Source organism: Dipodomys ordii, unplaced genomic scaffold, assembly GCF_000151885.1.
Source record: "Dipodomys ordii isolate 6190 unplaced genomic scaffold, Dord_2.0 Scaffold22, whole genome shotgun sequence".
NCBI classification, from domain to species: Eukaryota; Metazoa; Chordata; class Mammalia; order Rodentia; family Heteromyidae; genus Dipodomys; species Dipodomys ordii.
This window is the reverse complement of record NW_012267238.1, coordinates 14,624,613-14,643,942: the sequence shown is the minus strand read 5'-3', so window position 1 is coordinate 14,643,942 and position 19,330 is coordinate 14,624,613. Positions and strand designations below refer to the sequence as shown.

The window sequence follows — 19,330 nt, the reverse complement described above, 5'->3', positions numbered from 1 at the left end:
GCTCTGCCTCTATGATGAACTATGATATAGGACTGCTGCTTTATGTAGACTTTATTTAGACTTGAATCAATAATATAACCTAAACTAGCTTTTAGGCTACAGTAGACTATGGTAAAGATACATTAAGGGCTGGGAAGGTCGCTCAGTGGTAGAGCGCTTGCTTTGCATGCTCGAGGCCCTGGGTTCGATTCCTCAGCACCACATAAGCATAAAGAAAAAAGCCGGAAGTGGCGCTGTGGCTCAAGTGGTAGAGCGCTAGCCTTGAGCTGAAGAGCTGAGGGACAGTGCCCAGACCCAGAGTTCAAGCCCCACGACTGGACCAAAATAAATAAATAAATAAAAATAAATGGAAGTAATTTATTTAAAAAAAAGATACATTAAATGTTATATATTTTTTTTCTTTTTTTTCTTTTTTGTCAGTCGTGGGCCTGAACTCTGGGCCTGGGCGCTGTCCCTCAGCTCTTCAGCTCAAGGCTAGTGCTCTACCACTTGAGCCACAGTGCTAATTCCAGTTTTTTCTGCTTATGTGGTGCTGAGGAATTGATCCCAAGGCCTCATGCATGCAAGGCAAGCACTCTACCACTGAGCCACCAAGGAATGGAGACAGTATAACTAAAGTCCAAGGGGGAAAAATTACTCTGAATGGGATCTGGATGCTGGAGAAAAGGCTCTCTTTGAAAAGGTGTAGCTAGTTCCTGAAGGTCTTGAATAAGATGACATAACCATCATTGTGTTCTTTGGTATCATATTTTAAAAGTTTGAATTTCATTGTATGTGTTAAAGAATATATATGTCAAAGGAGCTAAGGAGAGACTGTTCAGAAAAGGTAAGAATGGCAAAGAAAGACATGAAGAAATGATCATCATTGGGCTGGGAAGGTGGCTCAGTGGTAGAGTGCTTGCCTTGCATGCATGAGGCCCTGGGTTCGATTCCTCAGCACCATATAAGCAAAAAGAAAAAAGCCGGAAGTGGTGCTGTGGCTCAAGTGGTAAGAGCACTAGCCTTGAGCTGAAGAGCTGAGGGACAGGACCCAAGCCCAGAGTTCAGGCCCCACGACCAGACCCCCCCTCCCCCCCCAAAAAAAGAAATGCTCATCATTCCTGGCCACAAAGGAAATGCAAATCAAAACAATTCTGAGGTTCTCCCTCACCCCAGTTAGATAGGCCAACATTGTGAATTTGAACAACAAATGTTGGGGATGCCAGGAAAAGGATTCCTACTGCACTGCTGGTGGGAATGTAAATTAGTACAACCACTCTGGACAGCAGTCCGGTGGTTCCTCAAAACACTAAACATAGACCTTCCCTACATCCCGGTCATTTCATATTACTCCTGGGCATCTACTCTGAACATCACAAGCCAGGATACTGTAAAGATGCTTGCACATTTATGTTCATTGCTGCACGATCCACAATAGCCAAGTCCTAGAAATAGCCCAGATGTCATACAATAGATGAGTAGATCCAAAAACATCAGGTACCTATACACAATGGAATTTTACACAGCCATTAGAAGAATAATATTATGGGAAGGGATGGGAAGGGGAAACAAAGGGGGAGGCTACAATGCTTGATAAGAAATGTATTCATTATCTTGCCCATGTAATTGTAACCCCTCTGTACAGTATTTTCACAATAAAAAAATAATATTATATTATTTTCAGGGAAATGGATGGACCTATAACAAGTCATGATAAGTGGGGTAAGTCAAACTCAGAGAAACAGTGCATGTTTTCTTTCATATGCAGACGCTGTACCTAAAATACACCAGGATAAATAAATTATACAGGACTCAAGGAGTTCACACACAGTGAGACCAAAGGAGGATCTTCTTAGGGGAAGAGGACTAAAGCATAATGCCTATGTGCCTCTGATTGGGAAATGGGGGGGAAAGAAGATAGATAGATACATAGATAGATAGATAGATACATAGATACATAGATAGATACATAGATAGATACATAGATACATGTCAGATGGCAACTAATCAGAGAGATTTTTAAGGGAAAACTACTGAATAACTAAAAGGATAAGTGTATGGCCATGAGAATTTGAGTCACAGGATGATTAATGTGTTCCAGTAAGTGACATCTGTTTACAAATTTCTGGCAGATGAAGCTACAAAGATGTATTTGTTTTCTTGGGAAATAAAGGTAATTTAGCTAAGGTGACAGATATGAAAATTTAGCTAATGTGACCTTGAGACTAAGTTGTGGAAGGATCTCTCAAAAAAGAAAAAAAAGAAAAGAAAACATCAGATCAAACTAAAAATGGACTATGTTACCAGTACTAATGGCTCATGACTGTAATCCTAACTACTCATGGGGCTGAGATCTGAGAATCACAGTTCAAAGCCAGACCAGGCAGACAAACCAATAAGACTCGTCTCCAATTAATCAATAAAAAGGGAGAAGTGGAGAAGTTGCAGACTACTAGCCTTGAGCAAAAAAAGCCAAAGGAGAACATGAGACCCTGAGTTCAAGCTCTAATACTGGTGCATGTATGGTTGTGTGCGCACGCATGCGCGCACGTACACACATACACATATACACACACACCATTGACAAAAAAATTAAAAAATAAATATTAACAGAGGAAATCTCAGCATATTTAGCAAAAAATTGAGGAAACTAAAAATGGAAACACTTTTGGCTTCCAAAAATTCTAAACTTTCAGTTACTTACCCCATTTCACCATTAGATATAGTACTCTGTATGAGCAATTTAAGATGTTTTTCTACAAAGGAATATCCCTTGTCTTTTAAAGTGAACACAACTGACCAAATAAACAAATTCAGAATAATTCAGGTTATATTAAGGATTAAATGAGGAATTATCAGTAATGCAAAAAAAAAAAGTATCACTTGGATCAGGTTCTTTTGGTTTTGGCTTTTCTGAGAGTTCTGGGGCTTAAAATCAGGGCCTGGGCACTGTCCCTGAGCTGCTTTTGCTCAAGGCTAGTACTCTATCACTTAAGCCACAGCACCACTTCTGTTTTTTTTGTTTATGTGGTACTGAGGAATTGAACCCAGGGCTTCATGTATGCTAGGTAAACACTCTACCACTAGCCACATTTCCAGCCTGTGGTTCAGTTTCTTTGTCTCTATGGTTTGGAAGAATGAGTCCATAGACACAGGGTGAAATAAAATGGCAGAAATTTATTTTTTTAAAAATAAGCAGAGGGGCTGGGAAGCTGGCTCAGTGGTAGACTGCTTGCCTCACATGGGTCCTGGGTTTGATTCCTCAGCACCACATAAGCAGAAAAATGCTGGAAGTGGCGCTGTGGCTCAAATGGTAGAGCGCTAGCCTTGAGCTGAAGAGCTGACGGACAGCACCTAGGCCCAGAGTTCAGTCCCCATGACTGACCAAAAAACAAAAAAAGCAGAGGGGTTAGAGGCATGAGTCAGTTTGTAGAGCACTAGCCAGTGAATGAAATCTAAGACCAAAAAAAAAAAGCAGAGTTCCTGCTAGACAAGAAGAATCTCAAGAGAGGCAATTCTTGGGTTGCATTATATAGGAGTTGATAAGGTGTCTCTAGGAGAAAGCTACATGACTTAAGATCATTGGACAGCCTGTAGGCCATATCAGTCCCCAGACCAATCAGAGATAAAGCCTGCATGAGCAAACTTTCCATGCCTCTTTTAGTACCTCTGACGATGTGCCAATTCTGGCACATACCTCTGTGATCCAATCAGTTTGCTGTTCATGGAAATGTCTTTCAGAGGCAATGAGCCTTGTGATGATGTCCAAGGGCCTGATGTATAACTTCTCAAGGTCACAGTGATGTGATGACTGGGGTCCTGCATGCAAGAACTGCTCAAGGCCACAGTGATGGATGTAGAACTTCAGGGATGGAGGAATGACTTTGCTCTGAATGCCTAGACTGAGGCTTTTACTACTCTCATAGGGACTTAATACATAATGATTGCACAAATTATGAAATAAGATGCAGAATGGAAACATCAGTTCTGTGAAGGGCTTTTGCTTCTTCTTCTGTATGCACAATGAAAGTGTTCCATAAGCACTTGGCATTTGGTGTATTTAATATAATATGACCTATTTTGTAATGAATCCAATATATCTGAGCACAGGAAAATGAGGAAGACAGAGAACAAGAGTCAGCTAAGAAAAGCAGTGGAGTTCTTGAACATTTAGTCAGAGTTGTTTCTTTTAAAACGTATGACCCATTTTTCCCATTCATAGGATGCAGAATTGATCCTAATAACAAAAAAAACTATTAAATAGCTGCATTTAATCTAAATCTATGGATGCATTTTTGAACTTATTTTTATCTTGTTTTCTTTACCTGGAGTACTCTCCTCTCATTACCCAAACCCCCACCTCCAACCAGACACACTGCTGCTAATGATTCCTCTTCTGCTAATCATTCCTTTTTAACTTAGAATTCCCCTCCCAATGTCTATCTTGTCCTTGTCCAAGCCTTACCTATTATTAGAAACCCTTCCTCTGCCTATCTGTACTTTTCCTCAATATTTTTTGAATGCTGGGTTATGTAGATGAGCAGGTGTTTGGGAACTTACTCAGAACTTCTGACCCTGTCTTTATGTTAAAGCGCCATCCGGTTGTCAAAGAGGGTGATTGTACATCTAGATCACAAAGCACTCTGTACACTTAAGCATTCAGAGCTTTTTTTTTTTGGGGGGGGGGCCCGGTCGTGGGGTCTGAACTCTGGGCCTGGGTGCTGTCCCTCAGCTCTTCAGCTCAAGGCTAGCACTGTACCACTTGAGCCACAGCGTCACTTCCGGCTTTTTCTGCTTTTGTGGTGCTGAGGAATCGAACCCAGGGCCTCAGGCATGCAAGGCAAGTGCTCTACCACTGAGCCACCTTCCCAGCCCCAAACATTTTGGTGTTTTTTTTTTTTTTTTTTTTTTTTTTGGTTCGGTTGTTGGGGCTTAACTTTTGGCCTGGGCCCTGTCCCTCAGCTCTTCAGCTCAAGGATAGCACTCTATAACTTGAGCCACAACACCACTTCCGGCTTTTTTCTTTTTGCTTATGTGGTGCTGAGGAATCGAACCCAGGGCCTCACGCATGCAAGGCAAGCGCTCTACCACTGAGCCATCTTCCCAGCCCCACATTCAGAGCTTTTAAGATAACTCCCCACCTCCAAATAAAAAATGACTTGCATATAGATGTGCCTATTACCAAAAATTAAGTTTGAGATGATATTTACAGCTTTTCCACACGCTCCCTTTTTCTTTTGCCTTCCTCCTCCCCTCCCACCCTAACTTTTTAATTTCTTTCTCCTAGATTTCAACTATTTATTGAAAACAAATTCTGGTTGGCATTTGTTTGGATTGATCTAAGAGCATCCAGATTTCCTTTTAGAATTCACAGACCCATATTGTGTACAATCTTAGTAGGGCAGAATTCTTAGTGACCACACTTTATTTCTGAAACTAAAGAAAAATACCTTTATCGTGCAAAGTTGTGGGATGCTCATCCTGGAGAATCTGGAAAATGGTTATGCAGAAACATCCTGTACCTCTCATCTCCCAATTTAAGAAAATTACCAGAGATTCTAATATTCAGCCCTCCACAGCCCCCTGTTTCCAGCCCATGTCCAAAAATTTCCTTCAGCTTAAGGTAGCCCAAGCCAACATCTGTAGCCTTGTTTGCTGGCAAATTTATATAACTAAACATTGGACTCATTTAATAGCATAAAAGGAGACTATCCATCCTACCTCATTATTAGAAGATAAACTCAAGGATTAAAGCAATACACTGATCCTAGCTTAAGTTAATCAGGTGGCTCAAGCAAAGCTAAGTAAAGTTAATGTGAGGATTCTTTGAAATAAAAACAAATGTCAATAGGAAGATTAGACATTTCTAAAGTAGATTAGATTGCCCTAGAATGGGAATTAATCCTCTTAATGGTGCATTGGTTTATTTAAGAGAAAAACAATTGCAGCTGGAAAACAACTCAAAAGACTCTCTGCAAATTAAAAGTCAGAAAAGTAGAAGAAACACATTGGCACTTAAAATGGGTATTTCAGGCAAGAGTTTATGAGATACTAAAGAATCTAGGGGCTGGAATTTCATTCCAGAATAGAGGGGTGGGGCTTGCTTAGAGGAAAGGAAGCATGGAGACTTGTGTCATCTGATAGGTGTAATGCAGCCCTGCCCAACTCTGGAATCAGATGGGGGGTGGGGGGAACACCAGACAAAAGCCAAAAGTCAGCTTTCCACCTATGGACTCCACGTGACTTGGGAGCATTCTCTTGACCCCTTAGAAAAGAGCTTATAAAGTCCTATTAAAAAGTCTGGCTTATACTCAGAGAAAAGAAACTAATTTGGAACAGGGAGGCAGAACCCAACTCCTAGGCTGCTGACTAACAGGATCATGACATTGAGCTGGAGAGTTTACAAGCTGATTCTCTTCTGAGTCTGTAATCCCTTTCTCAAATAAGACAAGTCTTGGGGAGGAGGGGGGCGGGAGGGGGAAACAACACACACAATCTAGGAAATAAGTAGAACATACCCAAGGGCATGCCACACTGCCTCTGATCTTTCCTCAACTCTCAACTGCTTTTAAGTCTTTTTGCAGGTTGAACTTCACCTAAGTATTAAAGGAGGGAAAATAAAATTAGAACTAAAACTACTCTGGATTCCCTAGGTCAAACTCCACAAAATAACCAGGTATGCTGGAGGAATGGCTCAAGTGGGAGTGTGCTTGTCTAGCAAACATGTATGCACACATCTGAGATCTGTTCAGTCACCCTTGAGCTGAAATTGAATTTCAATTATTTCAGATGCTTCTGTATTGGGCTTTTTTTGTCCTAGGAATAAATTTCCCTGGCTATCCAGTGACAACTTACTTTCCTTCACAAGTGTCTGTGAAATGTTTTGCCTTACCATTAGCAATTTTTTTCTATTGCCTATCATCCTTTTGAGGTAGACAAAGGAAGTTCGTAAAACTTACATAGCCATTTAATCTGTCCCAGGTTCCCAAGGAATGACAAGTTCAGGAAATCAACAACCTGGTATCAGTTGCAGTTTTGCTTGGATCCTTCCATCCCTTTATTGCTGATATGAGTTTGCACTCAGGGCCTTGAGCTTGCTTGCTTGCTGGTACTCTACTACTTGAGCCATCCCTCCAGCCTAGCCCTTTTTGGGGGTCAGTTGTGGGGCTTGAACTCTGGGGCTGGGTACTGTCCCTGAGCTCTTTTAGCTCAAGACTAGTACTCTACCACTGGAGCCACAGCGCCACTTCTGGTTTTCTGGTGGTTAATTGGAGATAAAGTATCAAGGACGATCCTGCCTGGGCTGGCTTTGAACCACAATCCTCAGATCTCAGCCTCCTGAGTAGCTAGGATTACAGGCATGAGCCACCCTCACCCAGCACCTAGCCTAGCTTTTTTAATAGCTATTTGGAGAGGGTCTCATGGACTTTCTGCCTGGGCTTTTTCAAACTGTGATCCTCTGGATCTCAGCCTCCAGAGTAGATATTATTACATATGAGAGCCACCAGTGCCCAATTGTTACCATTTTACTGTGCCCTTCTGGTTTTTCCCCCCCTGAAATATAGTCACTGTAGTATTTTATTAACAATTTTACTTACGCAAAATTTAATCCTAGGAAAGCTGAACTTTTTGATTAGTCAAGTTTTTTCTTTTAAGTTGGAATTTTCTTCATGTTGTTATATATTTGCATTAGAGTAAAATCAAAATGCCAAGCAAAGTTAATTTTTTTCCTATTTTCTTCCATGAGTTCAGGCATAAAAGATATATAGGTATATACAGATAAAACAACCTTACTAGCCTGTGTTTAGGAAAAGTAAAACTAAAGAGTTAAGCCAAAACTATCCAAAGGCAAGAAATAGTGTCAGCCAATATTTGCACTGAGTATAATAGGAAAAGCAATCAACAGGTTATTCAGCATCTCCACCCAAAAACCATTAAAAATGCTTCTTAAGTCACTTTTAAAATAACTTAGTGAAGAAAAACAAAAGGATATAAAGAATCTTTATTAACAATTTAATAATAATCCATTTAATAACAATCCATCCAATGTGGATGGATGTCAGGCGTGAACCTGAAACATGTTTGTGTCAGCTTCTCATTGTTGGAACAAAATGACCTGAGATAATGAAAAAGTTTACTTTGCTTGTGGTTTCAGAGAAGATTGGAGCTCATGGTCACTTGGCCCTCTTGCTTTTGAGCCTGCAGCAGGGAATGTATTACAATGGAATCACAGGGTAGAGGAAGCTTGTTCACTTCATGGTGGGTGAGAAGCAAAGAGAAAAGGGGGCTGGGATTCTGATATCCCTAATGCCCAGCTTCTTTAAGTAGACCTCATATTACAAAGGCCCCACCATCTTCCAACAGCACCACCAACTGACAACTATATTGAATGGGCATTTTGTGGGCATTTCAAATCCCAATCATAACAATATCCATGTTGTAAATGCTGGTTCTAGATTACAACCTAACAGATTCTACTTTACTATTTATTATTTTCTGGTTCTTGTACTTAAAACATCAAAATACAATTGTTTAAAAACTGAAGATGATTGCCTATGTTTGTTGACATGTGTCTCCTCAAACCTTAAGTTTCACTTTTAGGCTTTATATACATTTTAGATTTATAACTCTCAATAACCATTTTTATTTCTGTAATCTGTATTTTTCATCACTTTTATATAGATACTTGCTTTCAGCATTTGCCTTTTTTTAAAAAAACAAAAGCTCTTAAGATACAATCCACATGGCATATAATTTCACATTTAAAGTGCATATTTTTTAGTATTTTCAGCCTTGTATAAGCATTCTATAGCCCGTTTTTTTCTGATTCACCAATATTATAATGTATTCAGTACTGTTCCTTTTTGTTGCTAATAACAAAATGTTCCCTCTTGTAAATATAACACATTGTGTGCAAACATCAATTCATAAGACATCTGAGGTTTTTCTACTTTATGGGTTATTATGAAAAAAGCTATTTACATCATGTACAAGTTTTTGTTTCCATTTCTCTTCAGTATCATAATAATCAGTTTGAGCTGTTATAAGACATGAAATACCAAAGATAAATCATACTTGTATTCCCAATATTTTCTGTAACCAAGAACTACTTAATGTCAACACTAGCTTTTACTTGTATCCTACATAGAAATCTATCTCATTGATAACAATAATTTGTAGAGATTCTCAGATACTTGATTTTCTTCTTTCCTGTGTATCATGCTCCCTGAAGATAACCAAAGACATCCAATATCAGTGTATAGTCTGTCTCAAAGAGCTCCTTGGAAGCTGGACGCCAGAGGCTCATACCTGTAATCCTAACTACTCAGGAGGCTGAGATCTTAAGATTGTCTCCCAAGCAGGAAAGACCATAAGACTTATTGCCAATTGGCCACCAAAAGCCAGAAGTAGAGCTGTGTGTGGCTCAAGTGGCAGAGCACTAGCTTTGAAGACAAAACCTCAGGGTCAACTCCCAGGCCAAATTCAAGGACTAGCGCACTAGCACACACACAAGCAGCTCCAAGAAGTAAAAATTGTGTATTCATGCCATGCAAAATGCTATCGCAAGAACAAGAATAAAATGGCCAAACAAGGTCATCCAAAATGTGATTCTCACTATCTGTTCTAGAAGCCTAATGAATACTTTAAATTTACAGCCAAGTATTGTCATGGATAATTATATGGTCTTTTATTTCCATTTGGCATGTCAAGAAACCAATGTATTAAGGACTTCCTGCTGTACCTCTATAAAAATCACTGGACAGGCAGAATGTATTTTTACTAGGTTAAGGGAAGGGGCTAATCTGATTTTTGACATAAGAACCAAAAACAACACTGCAAACAAGACAGCCTCTTCAAGAAATGGTGCTGGGTAAACTGAATACCCACATACAGAAGACTGAAACTAGACCCATATCTCTCACAATGTACAAAAACCAACTCAAAATGGATCAAAGATCTTAAGACCTGAAACTTGGAAATGACTACAGAAAAACAAAGCAAAAACACTGAGAATGCAGGCCTAGGCAGTGATTTTCTAAATTAGATTCCAACTGCTCAGAAATAAGAATTAACAAGTAAGACTGTATCAAATTAAAGTCTGTACAGAACAGACTACCATTGTGAGCAGACAACCCATGGAATGAGAAAAAATTTGCAAGCTATCTGTCAAAGGATTAATATCCAAAATTAACTACTAATAGAATCTAATTAATTACATGGGCAAATAAATTGAACAAAGAGTTCTCAAAAGAAGCATAAATGGCAAACACATAAAGAAATGTTCAACCTCTTTAACAATGAAGGAAAAACCAAGATGATAATGTAGTATTCTTTCTCCCCAATTAGAAAGGCTTAATATGATCAAGAAAAGAACAAATGCTAATAAGGATGGAAGTGAAGAGGAGCAACTTTTTTTGTTGGTTGTGGGGCTTGAACTCTGGACCTGGGTGCTATCCCTCAGCTCTTCAGCTCAAGGCTAGTGTTCTCCCCTTGAGCCACAGCACCAGTTCCAGCTTTTTCTGTTTATGTGGTGCTGAGGAATCAAACCCAGGGCCTCATGCATGAGGCAAGCACTGAGCCACATTCCTAGCCCCAAGGAGAAACTTTTATGGACAACCGGTGGGAGTACAAATTAGTTCAGCCACTATGGAAATCAGTATATGAGCTCACCAAAAAACTAAAAATTGAACTACTTTATACAATCTTGCTATATCACCTTTGTGCATATTCCTAAAGGAATGAAAGCCAGCATACATTAGAGACAGCCAGCATACATTAGAGACACCTGCACATCTATGCTTATCACAACATAATTCACAATAGCCAAGCTCTGGAATCAGCCAAGGGTGCCTAACAATTGATGAATGGCTAAAAAAAAAAAATGTGGGATATATACATAACTGATTATGCTTTTCAGCCAACATGAAGAGTGAAATTACATCATTTGCAAGGGAAATTAGTAGAACTGGAGATCACCATGAGCAGGACACCCAAGTTAAAGACGACAAATATCATGTTTAGTCATTATCAAAATCTAGACAATAACAATAATGAGAAGGTAAAGTGGGTACTGTTGGGAGAAGTAATGGGAGAAGGAAGGGAGAGGGTAATGGGGATGAATATGATCAAAGAATAGCTTAATGAAACCCAGAAAAACTGTAAAATAAAAGGGAATATTTGAAATGGATAATAAGTAACAGATGAATTTGATCAAAGTACATTATAATTATGAATGCAAATGATCACAAAGCCCTTTAGTTCAATTAATATATATTAAAATTTAAAATAAAGCAGGACTTTATAATGAATAAAATAATAAAATAAATAAAAGGAGGGAAAGAAGCTGACTGTAAAACTTTGGGACATGATTCTACAGCATGGATTTGGGAAGAAAGAAAAAAAAGAGGGGGAGGTAAAGGGGCTACCTGACTGTAGAAATTTGGGGCATGTTTTTGTAGCTTGGATTTAGTGACCTAGGTTCATGAGTATATATACTAACACAAAAATAATCATTTGCCTTCTGTTAAGTGTATTGCAATAGCTGATGCTTTCTGTCCAGAGTATTAAATGCTGTCAAGTCAATGACTCAACTATAATCACTTGTTAACAAGAAGATGTACGGGTACTCACTGCCACTGAAAACCTGACACACAACCAAAACTGATCTGATCATAACTCCACAAGATAAAATGGTGTAGTCTTCAATTTTGGCAGAAGACCAGGGAAATAATAAAAAGAACTTTAAAAAAACCACAGAACCTGCAAAACTTCTAAGTCTACCACACTTGAACAATGCAAGAAATACCTAACCTTAAACTACTTTTTTTTTCTGGTTGTGGGGCTTAAACTCTGGGCCTGGGCACTGTCCCTCACCTCTTCAGCTCAAGGCAAGCACTCTATCACTTGAGCCACAGCACCATTTCTCGTTTTCAGGTGGTTAATTGGAGATAAGAGTCTCTTGGACTTTCCTGCCTGGGGCAGCTTTGAACTGTGATCCTCAGATCTCAGCCCTCTGAGTAGCTAGGATTATAGGCATGAACCACTGGCACCCGGCCATGAAGGGTTTGAACTCAGGACTTTGCACTTGCTAGACAGATGCTCTACCACTTGAGCTATGCCTCCAGCCCTTTATAGGTCTTGCTCTGCCAGGGTCAGCTTGGACTGTGATCTTATTTGTCCTTCCTGCAAAGCTAGGATGACAGTTACATATTACCTGGTCAATCTTCTCTGGTGAGATGGAATTTTGCAAACTTTTTTACCTGTTCTCTTCAAATCGCAATTTTCCCTCTCTGCTATCAGAGCTGCTAGGATTATAGGCATGAGCTACTGGCACACAGTAGTAACTCTTAATACCAGTTCAACCAGATCCATGTTTACACCAGGATCTAACAATTCACTTAAGAAATAACCGCACAATTTCATGTATTCTAACCTAGTTTTGATTACAAATAAATCCAAGTGGTCTGCGGCCAAAGTCTTCACCAGTATAAAAGACTCAAGAGTTCCTTTTAAAATTAGACACAGAGGCTCTATCCTTATATGCAAATATAATGGATCCAATATTCTAAACACAGATGCCTAGCAATAAGTATTAAATAACGTTCATCAGTAATAATCATCTCAATTTTAAATAAATATGCATGAATCTTTAAATATAAAAACTGACAACCAACCTGTCTTAATTGAAATTTGCTAATCTTAAGAAACACTCCTTGAAAATAATTTTCTCATATCTAAAAAATGCATGCCATACTTCTCAAAAGTTCCCAATTCTGAGACTGTCAGTTTCAAGTTCATTAATCTAGCAACCTGCTATGAAAATGGCAGATTAAACATGCACTAGCATTTGGCATAGTACTATTACTGTGAATAGGCTTATTTTTAAGTAAAATGAATGGTAGCTAGAACAGTAAGTTTGCCTCTGATAGTAGCTAACGTGTATAAGGGGAAAAAAATCAATAATAAACATATTTTCAGTTTTCAATGTTTGTAATTTTTTATAAAGATTTTCAGTCACTATGTAGTTTCAATACTTAGACATCATGATTCTTTAGACTTCAGGTTATTAAACAGGGTCATTTATCTTCAAACAATGACAAATTTCAAAATCCATTAAAAATCACTTTATTCAAATTAAGTTTTCCAAAAGAGAGGATTCTGTGCTAGTCGTCTTTGAAAGTTTTCATACCTAGAAGAGAAAAAACATGTTTATAAGAAAATTAAAATCACCTTTCAGCTTACCAACTAACTTGTCAAAAATAATTTCACATACCATTTCTAAAAAGCAAATCTAAAAATTTATTAATATCAAAGAGAGAGCAAGCAGTCATTTAAGAGAGCTGTTTTGATTAGATTTTATCAGATGGTATAATCATAAATTTTAGTAACTTTATCTTTGGTAAATTTGAGTGCTAGAAAGGAGTGTAGGCAAAAATAAATAAAACTCTCATTTCATATATGAGTAGATGAGAGTAATTTGCTCAAAGTCACATAACTATAGCGTGACAAAACTCAAACCTATTACACTCTATGCTCTTGCTATATCAGGGTATCACTTCCCAACAAAACCTCCTTAAAGACCCCCCACCATTGGAGTATTCAAAGGGAAAGGAAATGCCTTTAAGGGCTGGGAATGTGGCTTAGTGGTAGAGTGAGTGCTTGCCTAGCATATGAAGCCCTGGATTCAATTTCTCAGTACCATATAAACAGAAAAAGCCGGAGCTATGGCTCAAGTGGTAGAGTGCTGGCCTTGAGCAAAAGAAGCTCTGGACAGTGCCTAGGCCCTAAGTTCAAGCTCCAGGATTGGCAAAAAGTTAAAAAATAAACAAAATTGTGATACCCATGTGTTTAAAAAAGAAAAAAGAAAAGGAGTTTTGAAATTTCAAGACTCACATATAGTACTGCTAATTCTAATTCAAAATATACAAAAATGTATAATCCTTAATGTTTTCTAAAACAGAGGTAATTACATTTTCTTATTGTTTTACAAATTCACATGGCCATTAAATAACTGAATTAGGGTGCAGATCATGAATGACCTGAACTGTTCAGTACACATCACCAATGCCTGTAAAAATTAACATACCAAAAAAACAAAAACAAACAAAAATTAACATATATTGATGTCCATAATAAATATAATAAATGTCAAAAAAGAAATATCTTCACAGGCAAAATACATAGAGAGTTTCTATACTAGCAATAGAAAACATGTCTTACCATTTCAGAACCACATTTGCTGGAATGAACATTTCAGATGGACTTGGTGTCATCTGGGCCTGGGACACAGCAAATGATGAAGCAAAGTTGTAGAAGTTGTCTAACATCTTCTGTGTGAACTAAAAAGTTGATAATTAATAGGTTAGTGGGTTATACTAAATTCTCAATCCCTATGTTAAATTAATTTTAAGAACTGTTATATTCTTAGTTAAATGTTAAAAGCGATGGGTGGTCATAAAATGACACTTTGAGGGGTAGAAATATTTTTCCTTCAATTTTTTTCTTTCATCTAAAAGCTGTATAGACTTCTTCCAGCATAGCTCTCCCCAACCAACCTACTTTCTTATAGAAAATACTATTTCTTAAAACAAACAAACAAAAAAGCAGAAAGGCTTAAGTATTAGTATAGAAGATACTGATAACCTCTACTATAAAGAGAAAGTACTATTCTATTAGCTGTTACCTGCCTCTTCTCACTGACCCTACAATTGCCTTTTTTTTTTTAACTAGGATCCTTCAAGTTTCCTTAGTTAAAGCCAGAAATAAGCTCTCTCATTTTCCTTCAGAATTAAATGGGTTTCAGCACTACACCCAGGAGTAAGTGAACAACTAAAAGTAGAACTACCTTCTACTCACTCAAAAATAATCTTCGTAGCATCACTTTCTCAAATCTATTCCCCAGCCATGAAGGCTGTTCTATACAAGAGGGACTCTCAAACTGTTTATTTAAGGTATGTGTAATAAATATATATGTGTGTGTGTGTGTGTATACACATATAAAATGTTTTTGTATATAAATGTGTATGTACATGTAAATATACACACATACATTCTAAAAGATTCTACTATGAAGGTACTTGAATTAACTCAGGGCTCCTTAATGGCCAAAAGTTTGTTATTAATCAATAGCAACCCTCTACATCAGTTAAAAAAAACTTGAAAAACATAAACTTCAAACCAGTGCTTAGGGATTTCAGCTGAGCCAAGAGGACTGTAAGTTTGAGCTCAGCATGGGCTACAGAACAAAACCTTACCTAACACACAATAAAAAAGGAGTGGAGGGCTGGGAAGGTGACTCAGCGATAGAGCACTTGCCTTGCATGCATGAGGCCCTGGGTTTGATTCCTCAGCACCACATAAGAAAAAAGAAAAAAGCTGGAAGTGGCGCTGTGGCTCAAGTGGTACAGTGCTAGCCTTGAGCTGAAGAGCTGAGGGACAGCGCCCAGGCCCAGAGTTCAGGCCCCACAACAGGGCCCTCCCCCCCAAAAAAAGGGAGTGGAGGATATTAAAGGAAAAGTGATATATATATATATACACAATAAAAAATAAAGAAGAATGAAATTATGTCATAGGCTAGAAAAATGGATAGAACTACTGATCATGCCGAAGTGAAAAAAGCTAAACACAGAAAGACAGTCAGGCGCCAATGGATCATGTCTATAAATCCTAATTACTCAGGAGGCTGAGATCTGAGGATCATGGTTCCAAGCCAGCCCAGGCAGGAAAGTCTATGCAACTCTTATTTCCAATTAACTACCAGAAAACCAGAAGTGGTGCTATGGTTCAAAGTGGTAGAGCACTAGCCTTGAACAAAAAGAACTTAGGGACAGTGTCCAGGGCATGAGTTTAAGCCCCAGGACCAAAAAAAAAAAAAAAGGGAAAAACAGCACATTTTCTCTAATATAGGCGTGACACACACATACATACATACATATATATATAATATATATATACATACATAAATATGAAAGTACACAAACAGCACATTTTCTCTAATATAGGTGTGATACACACACATATACACATACATACACATATACATACATATGAAAGTAGAAAGGGAAACTATTTTTTTTCTTTTTTGGTTGGTCATGGGGCTTGAACTCTGGGCTTAGGTGCTGTCTTTGCGCTCTTCAGCTCAAGGTGAGCGCTCTACCACTTGAGCCTCAGCACTATTTCCGGTTTTCTAGTGGTCTATTGGAGATAAGAATCGCATGGACTTTCCTGCCCAGGCTGGCTTTGAACCACAATCTCAGCCTCCTGAGTAGCTAGGATTACAGGTGTGAGCCACAGACACCCAGCAGGGAAACTATTTTTGAAAGCGAAGGGAGAGGTAAGGGGACCAGAGAAGAGTATTTATGTGTATATTATAAGCATGTAAAAATGTGATAATAAAAACAATACACAATTAATGCATACACCAAAAAGAAAACTAAAATAAATAAAAGAAGATCTTCACATATCATATCCTTTTCTCCACAAATTATGAAAATATGTCCAAACCAGGTTTGGTTACAAACTCATGCCTGCAATCCCAACTACTCAGAAGGTAAAGAGTAGGAGGACTATGGATCAAGGCCAGCCTGGGAAGTAAAATGAAGGAAGATGTGCAGGTAGGCATCAATGGGACTAAAGTGTCAATGACTTTTTTCTGTTGAAAAAAAATTAGTAATGGCTCAGTGGTAAGCCATATGTATAGCATGCAGAATGGCCTAAATTCAAACCACAGCACAAAAAGAAAAAGAAATTAATAGCAAATATTTTTTTTAAGTCAGTTTCAAGTAGAAAGACATTTTAGCCTATCCTCTGCTATAAAGAGAATCTATAAAAAACAGATGTTACTTTAGGGGCTTGGAAGGTGGCTCAGTGGTAGAGTGCTTGCCTTGCATGCATGAGGCCCTGAGTTTGATTCCTCAGTACCACATAAGCAAACAGAAAAAAGCCAGAAGTGGCTCAAGTGGTAGAGCGCTAGCCTTGAGCTGAAGAGCTGAAGGACAGCGCTCAGGCCCAGAGTTCAGGCCCCATGACCGGACCCCCCAAAAAAAAAAAAAAACAGGTGTTACTTTATTTCCTCTACCTGTTTTTATCTAGTCATGCTTAAAACATGCCTGGCACAGATTAGGTATACAATAAACATCTGCAGAATATGGAGGTTACTTTCTGTACTTCTTGTGTATTTAAAGTATCTCATAGTAAGTTGTTTAATAAACATATGCATTCTTTATAAAATAGCTAAAAACTTAAGAAATAGACTTCCCTTTCTGAAAAGATAACACCAGGCCCCAGTACTGGCCAAAAAAAAAAAGTGGGGGGAAGAGTACGATATGCATTGTATTACCTGAGTGAATGAATCAACTGAGGATACAGCAGCATTGCCTACAGGTGTCTGCTGAGCCAGACTGTCCAATAATTCCACTGAAATTCCAATCTGAGCCACAGATGGAGTTCGAACAATATTCATGGCTCCAAAAGGATGTTGGCTTCCTTCTCCTGAAAGAAATTAATATATGCCACATATTTCAAATTTAGCCTGTTTTCATACAAATTTCTCTGTAAATATGTGAAGAATCATCGATCCACGCTAAAAACTAGCAAATTTGGGCTGGGAAGGTAGCTCAGTGGTAGAGTGCTTGCCTTGCATGCAAGAGGCCCTGGGTTTGATTCCTCAGCACCACATAAGCAAAAAGAAAAAAGCCGGAAGTGGTGCTGTGGCTCAAGTGGTAGAGCGCTAGCCTTGAGCTGAAGAGCTGGGGGATAGCACCCAGGGCCAGAGTTCAAGCCCCACAACCGGACCCCCCCCCAAAAAAAGAATAAAAATAAAAACTAGCAAACTTATCTTTTCAGATAGATGCAAAAAGTTAATTATTTTTAACATATTAACAAAAAGAGCTAAAAGTTGTCTACCTAGCTAAGTGCTAATGGCTCACACCTGTAATTCTAGCTACTCAAGAGGCTGAGATTTGAGGATGGCAGTTCAAAGCCAGCCAGGGCAGGAAAGTCTATGATAACAGTCTTATCTCTAATTAATCAGCAAAAAAGCAAGAAGTGGAAATGTGACTCAAGTAATAGAGGACCAGCCTTGAGTGATAAATCTAAGGAACAGTGTTCAGGCCCTGAGTTAAATTCCTACTATCTAAAACAAAACAAAACAACAACAACAAAAAAAACTGTAACAAGAAATAACAGAAAAAATATAGAAGAAAACAATGCTTAGGGGAAAAACAAAAACATAGGAGGAGGTAATAATGCTCAACAGGAAATGCACTCATTACTTTACTCATATAACTGTAACCCTCTGTACATTTTACAATAAAAACATATATAAAAATAAAAAATAAACAAAAAAATGCTAACTCTGGAAGATGTATATTCTTTTTTATTTTTTGGGGGGGAGGGGGTGGTCCGACTGTGGGCCTGAACTCTGGACCTGAGCCCTGTCCCTCGGCTCTTCAGCTCAAGGCTAGCGTTCTACTGCTTGAGCCACAGTGCCACTTCCAGCTTTTTTCTTTTTGCTTATGTGGTGCTGAGGAATCGAACCCAGGGCCTCATCATGCAAGGCAAGCGCTCTACCACTGAGCTACCTTCCCAGCCCCTGGAAGAAGTATATTCTTAAAGAATTTTTAGAATTAATATTAACAAGCTCTGATTATCCCATTACAGGAGAATCTTCAGATTGCCCTTTCCACCAAAAAAAAAAATTGCATTTCAATAAATGCTGTGGATTTCCCCATTCAATACTTTATGTTCTACATATTCTGTGATCAAACAGACAATAAATATCCTAAAACTTAAATAAGTATCTTCAAACTTTTTCCCTTTATACAAAACTTTACCAAGTATACACCTTAGTTGCAAACTCTAGGGCCAGTAAAACCTCTCCTGTGGTTCTGAATTCTTCTTTAGTCCTCTCACTTCAGCCTAAGGGAATTTCTCATGTGTCATAGGGTAAGTCTGCCAGCAACTACTCAGTTTTTGTTTATTTATGTGGGAATGTCTCCATTTCTTCCACACTGCTGAAACATAGTTTTGTTGGATATACAAGTCTTGCTTGACAAATTTTAGTCTGACATAACTTTATGTCATTTGATTGCCTCTCAGACTTCATTAGTCTCCAATATGAAATTAGCTATAATGATCCTATAGGTGATGCTTTCAAAAGTCTCTTTTTACCCTTGAACAGTTTAATTATAAATGAGATCAAATTAAAACATTTTTTAAATTAAAACATTTAAGATTAAAAATTAAAACATTTAGGGGCTGGGAAGGTGGCTCAGTGGTAGAGCACTTGCCTTGTATGCCTGACGCCCTGGGGTGGATTCCTCAGCACCACATAAGCAAAAAGAAAAAAGCC

The 19,330-nt window shown here is 38.4% G+C and overlaps 1 protein-coding gene across 3 annotated transcripts in view; it reads right to left on the bottom strand.

The window, feature by feature from the left end:
- Window positions 1-12,826: 12,826 nt before the first annotated feature.
- Window positions 12,827-19,330, bottom strand: part of LOC105983963 (chromosome unknown open reading frame, human C11orf73) — a 36,094-nt gene continuing 29,590 nt past the window's right edge. For 2 of the 3 annotated variants that reach the window (XM_013013997.1, XM_013013996.1), the window contains exons 2-4: window positions 17,318-17,469; window positions 14,200-14,318; window positions 13,089-13,168 (exon numbers count right to left, since the gene is read on the bottom strand). In XM_013013997.1, the coding sequence (XP_012869451.1) occupies window positions 13,114-13,168; window positions 14,200-14,318; window positions 17,318-17,440 (297 nt within the window). In that variant the 5' untranslated portion in view covers window positions 17,441-17,469 and the 3' untranslated portion in view covers window positions 13,089-13,113. Of the gene's footprint in view, window positions 13,169-14,199; window positions 14,319-17,317; window positions 17,470-19,330 lie in introns of all 3 variants that reach the window. The other variant, XM_013013995.1, reaches the window with a different exon arrangement.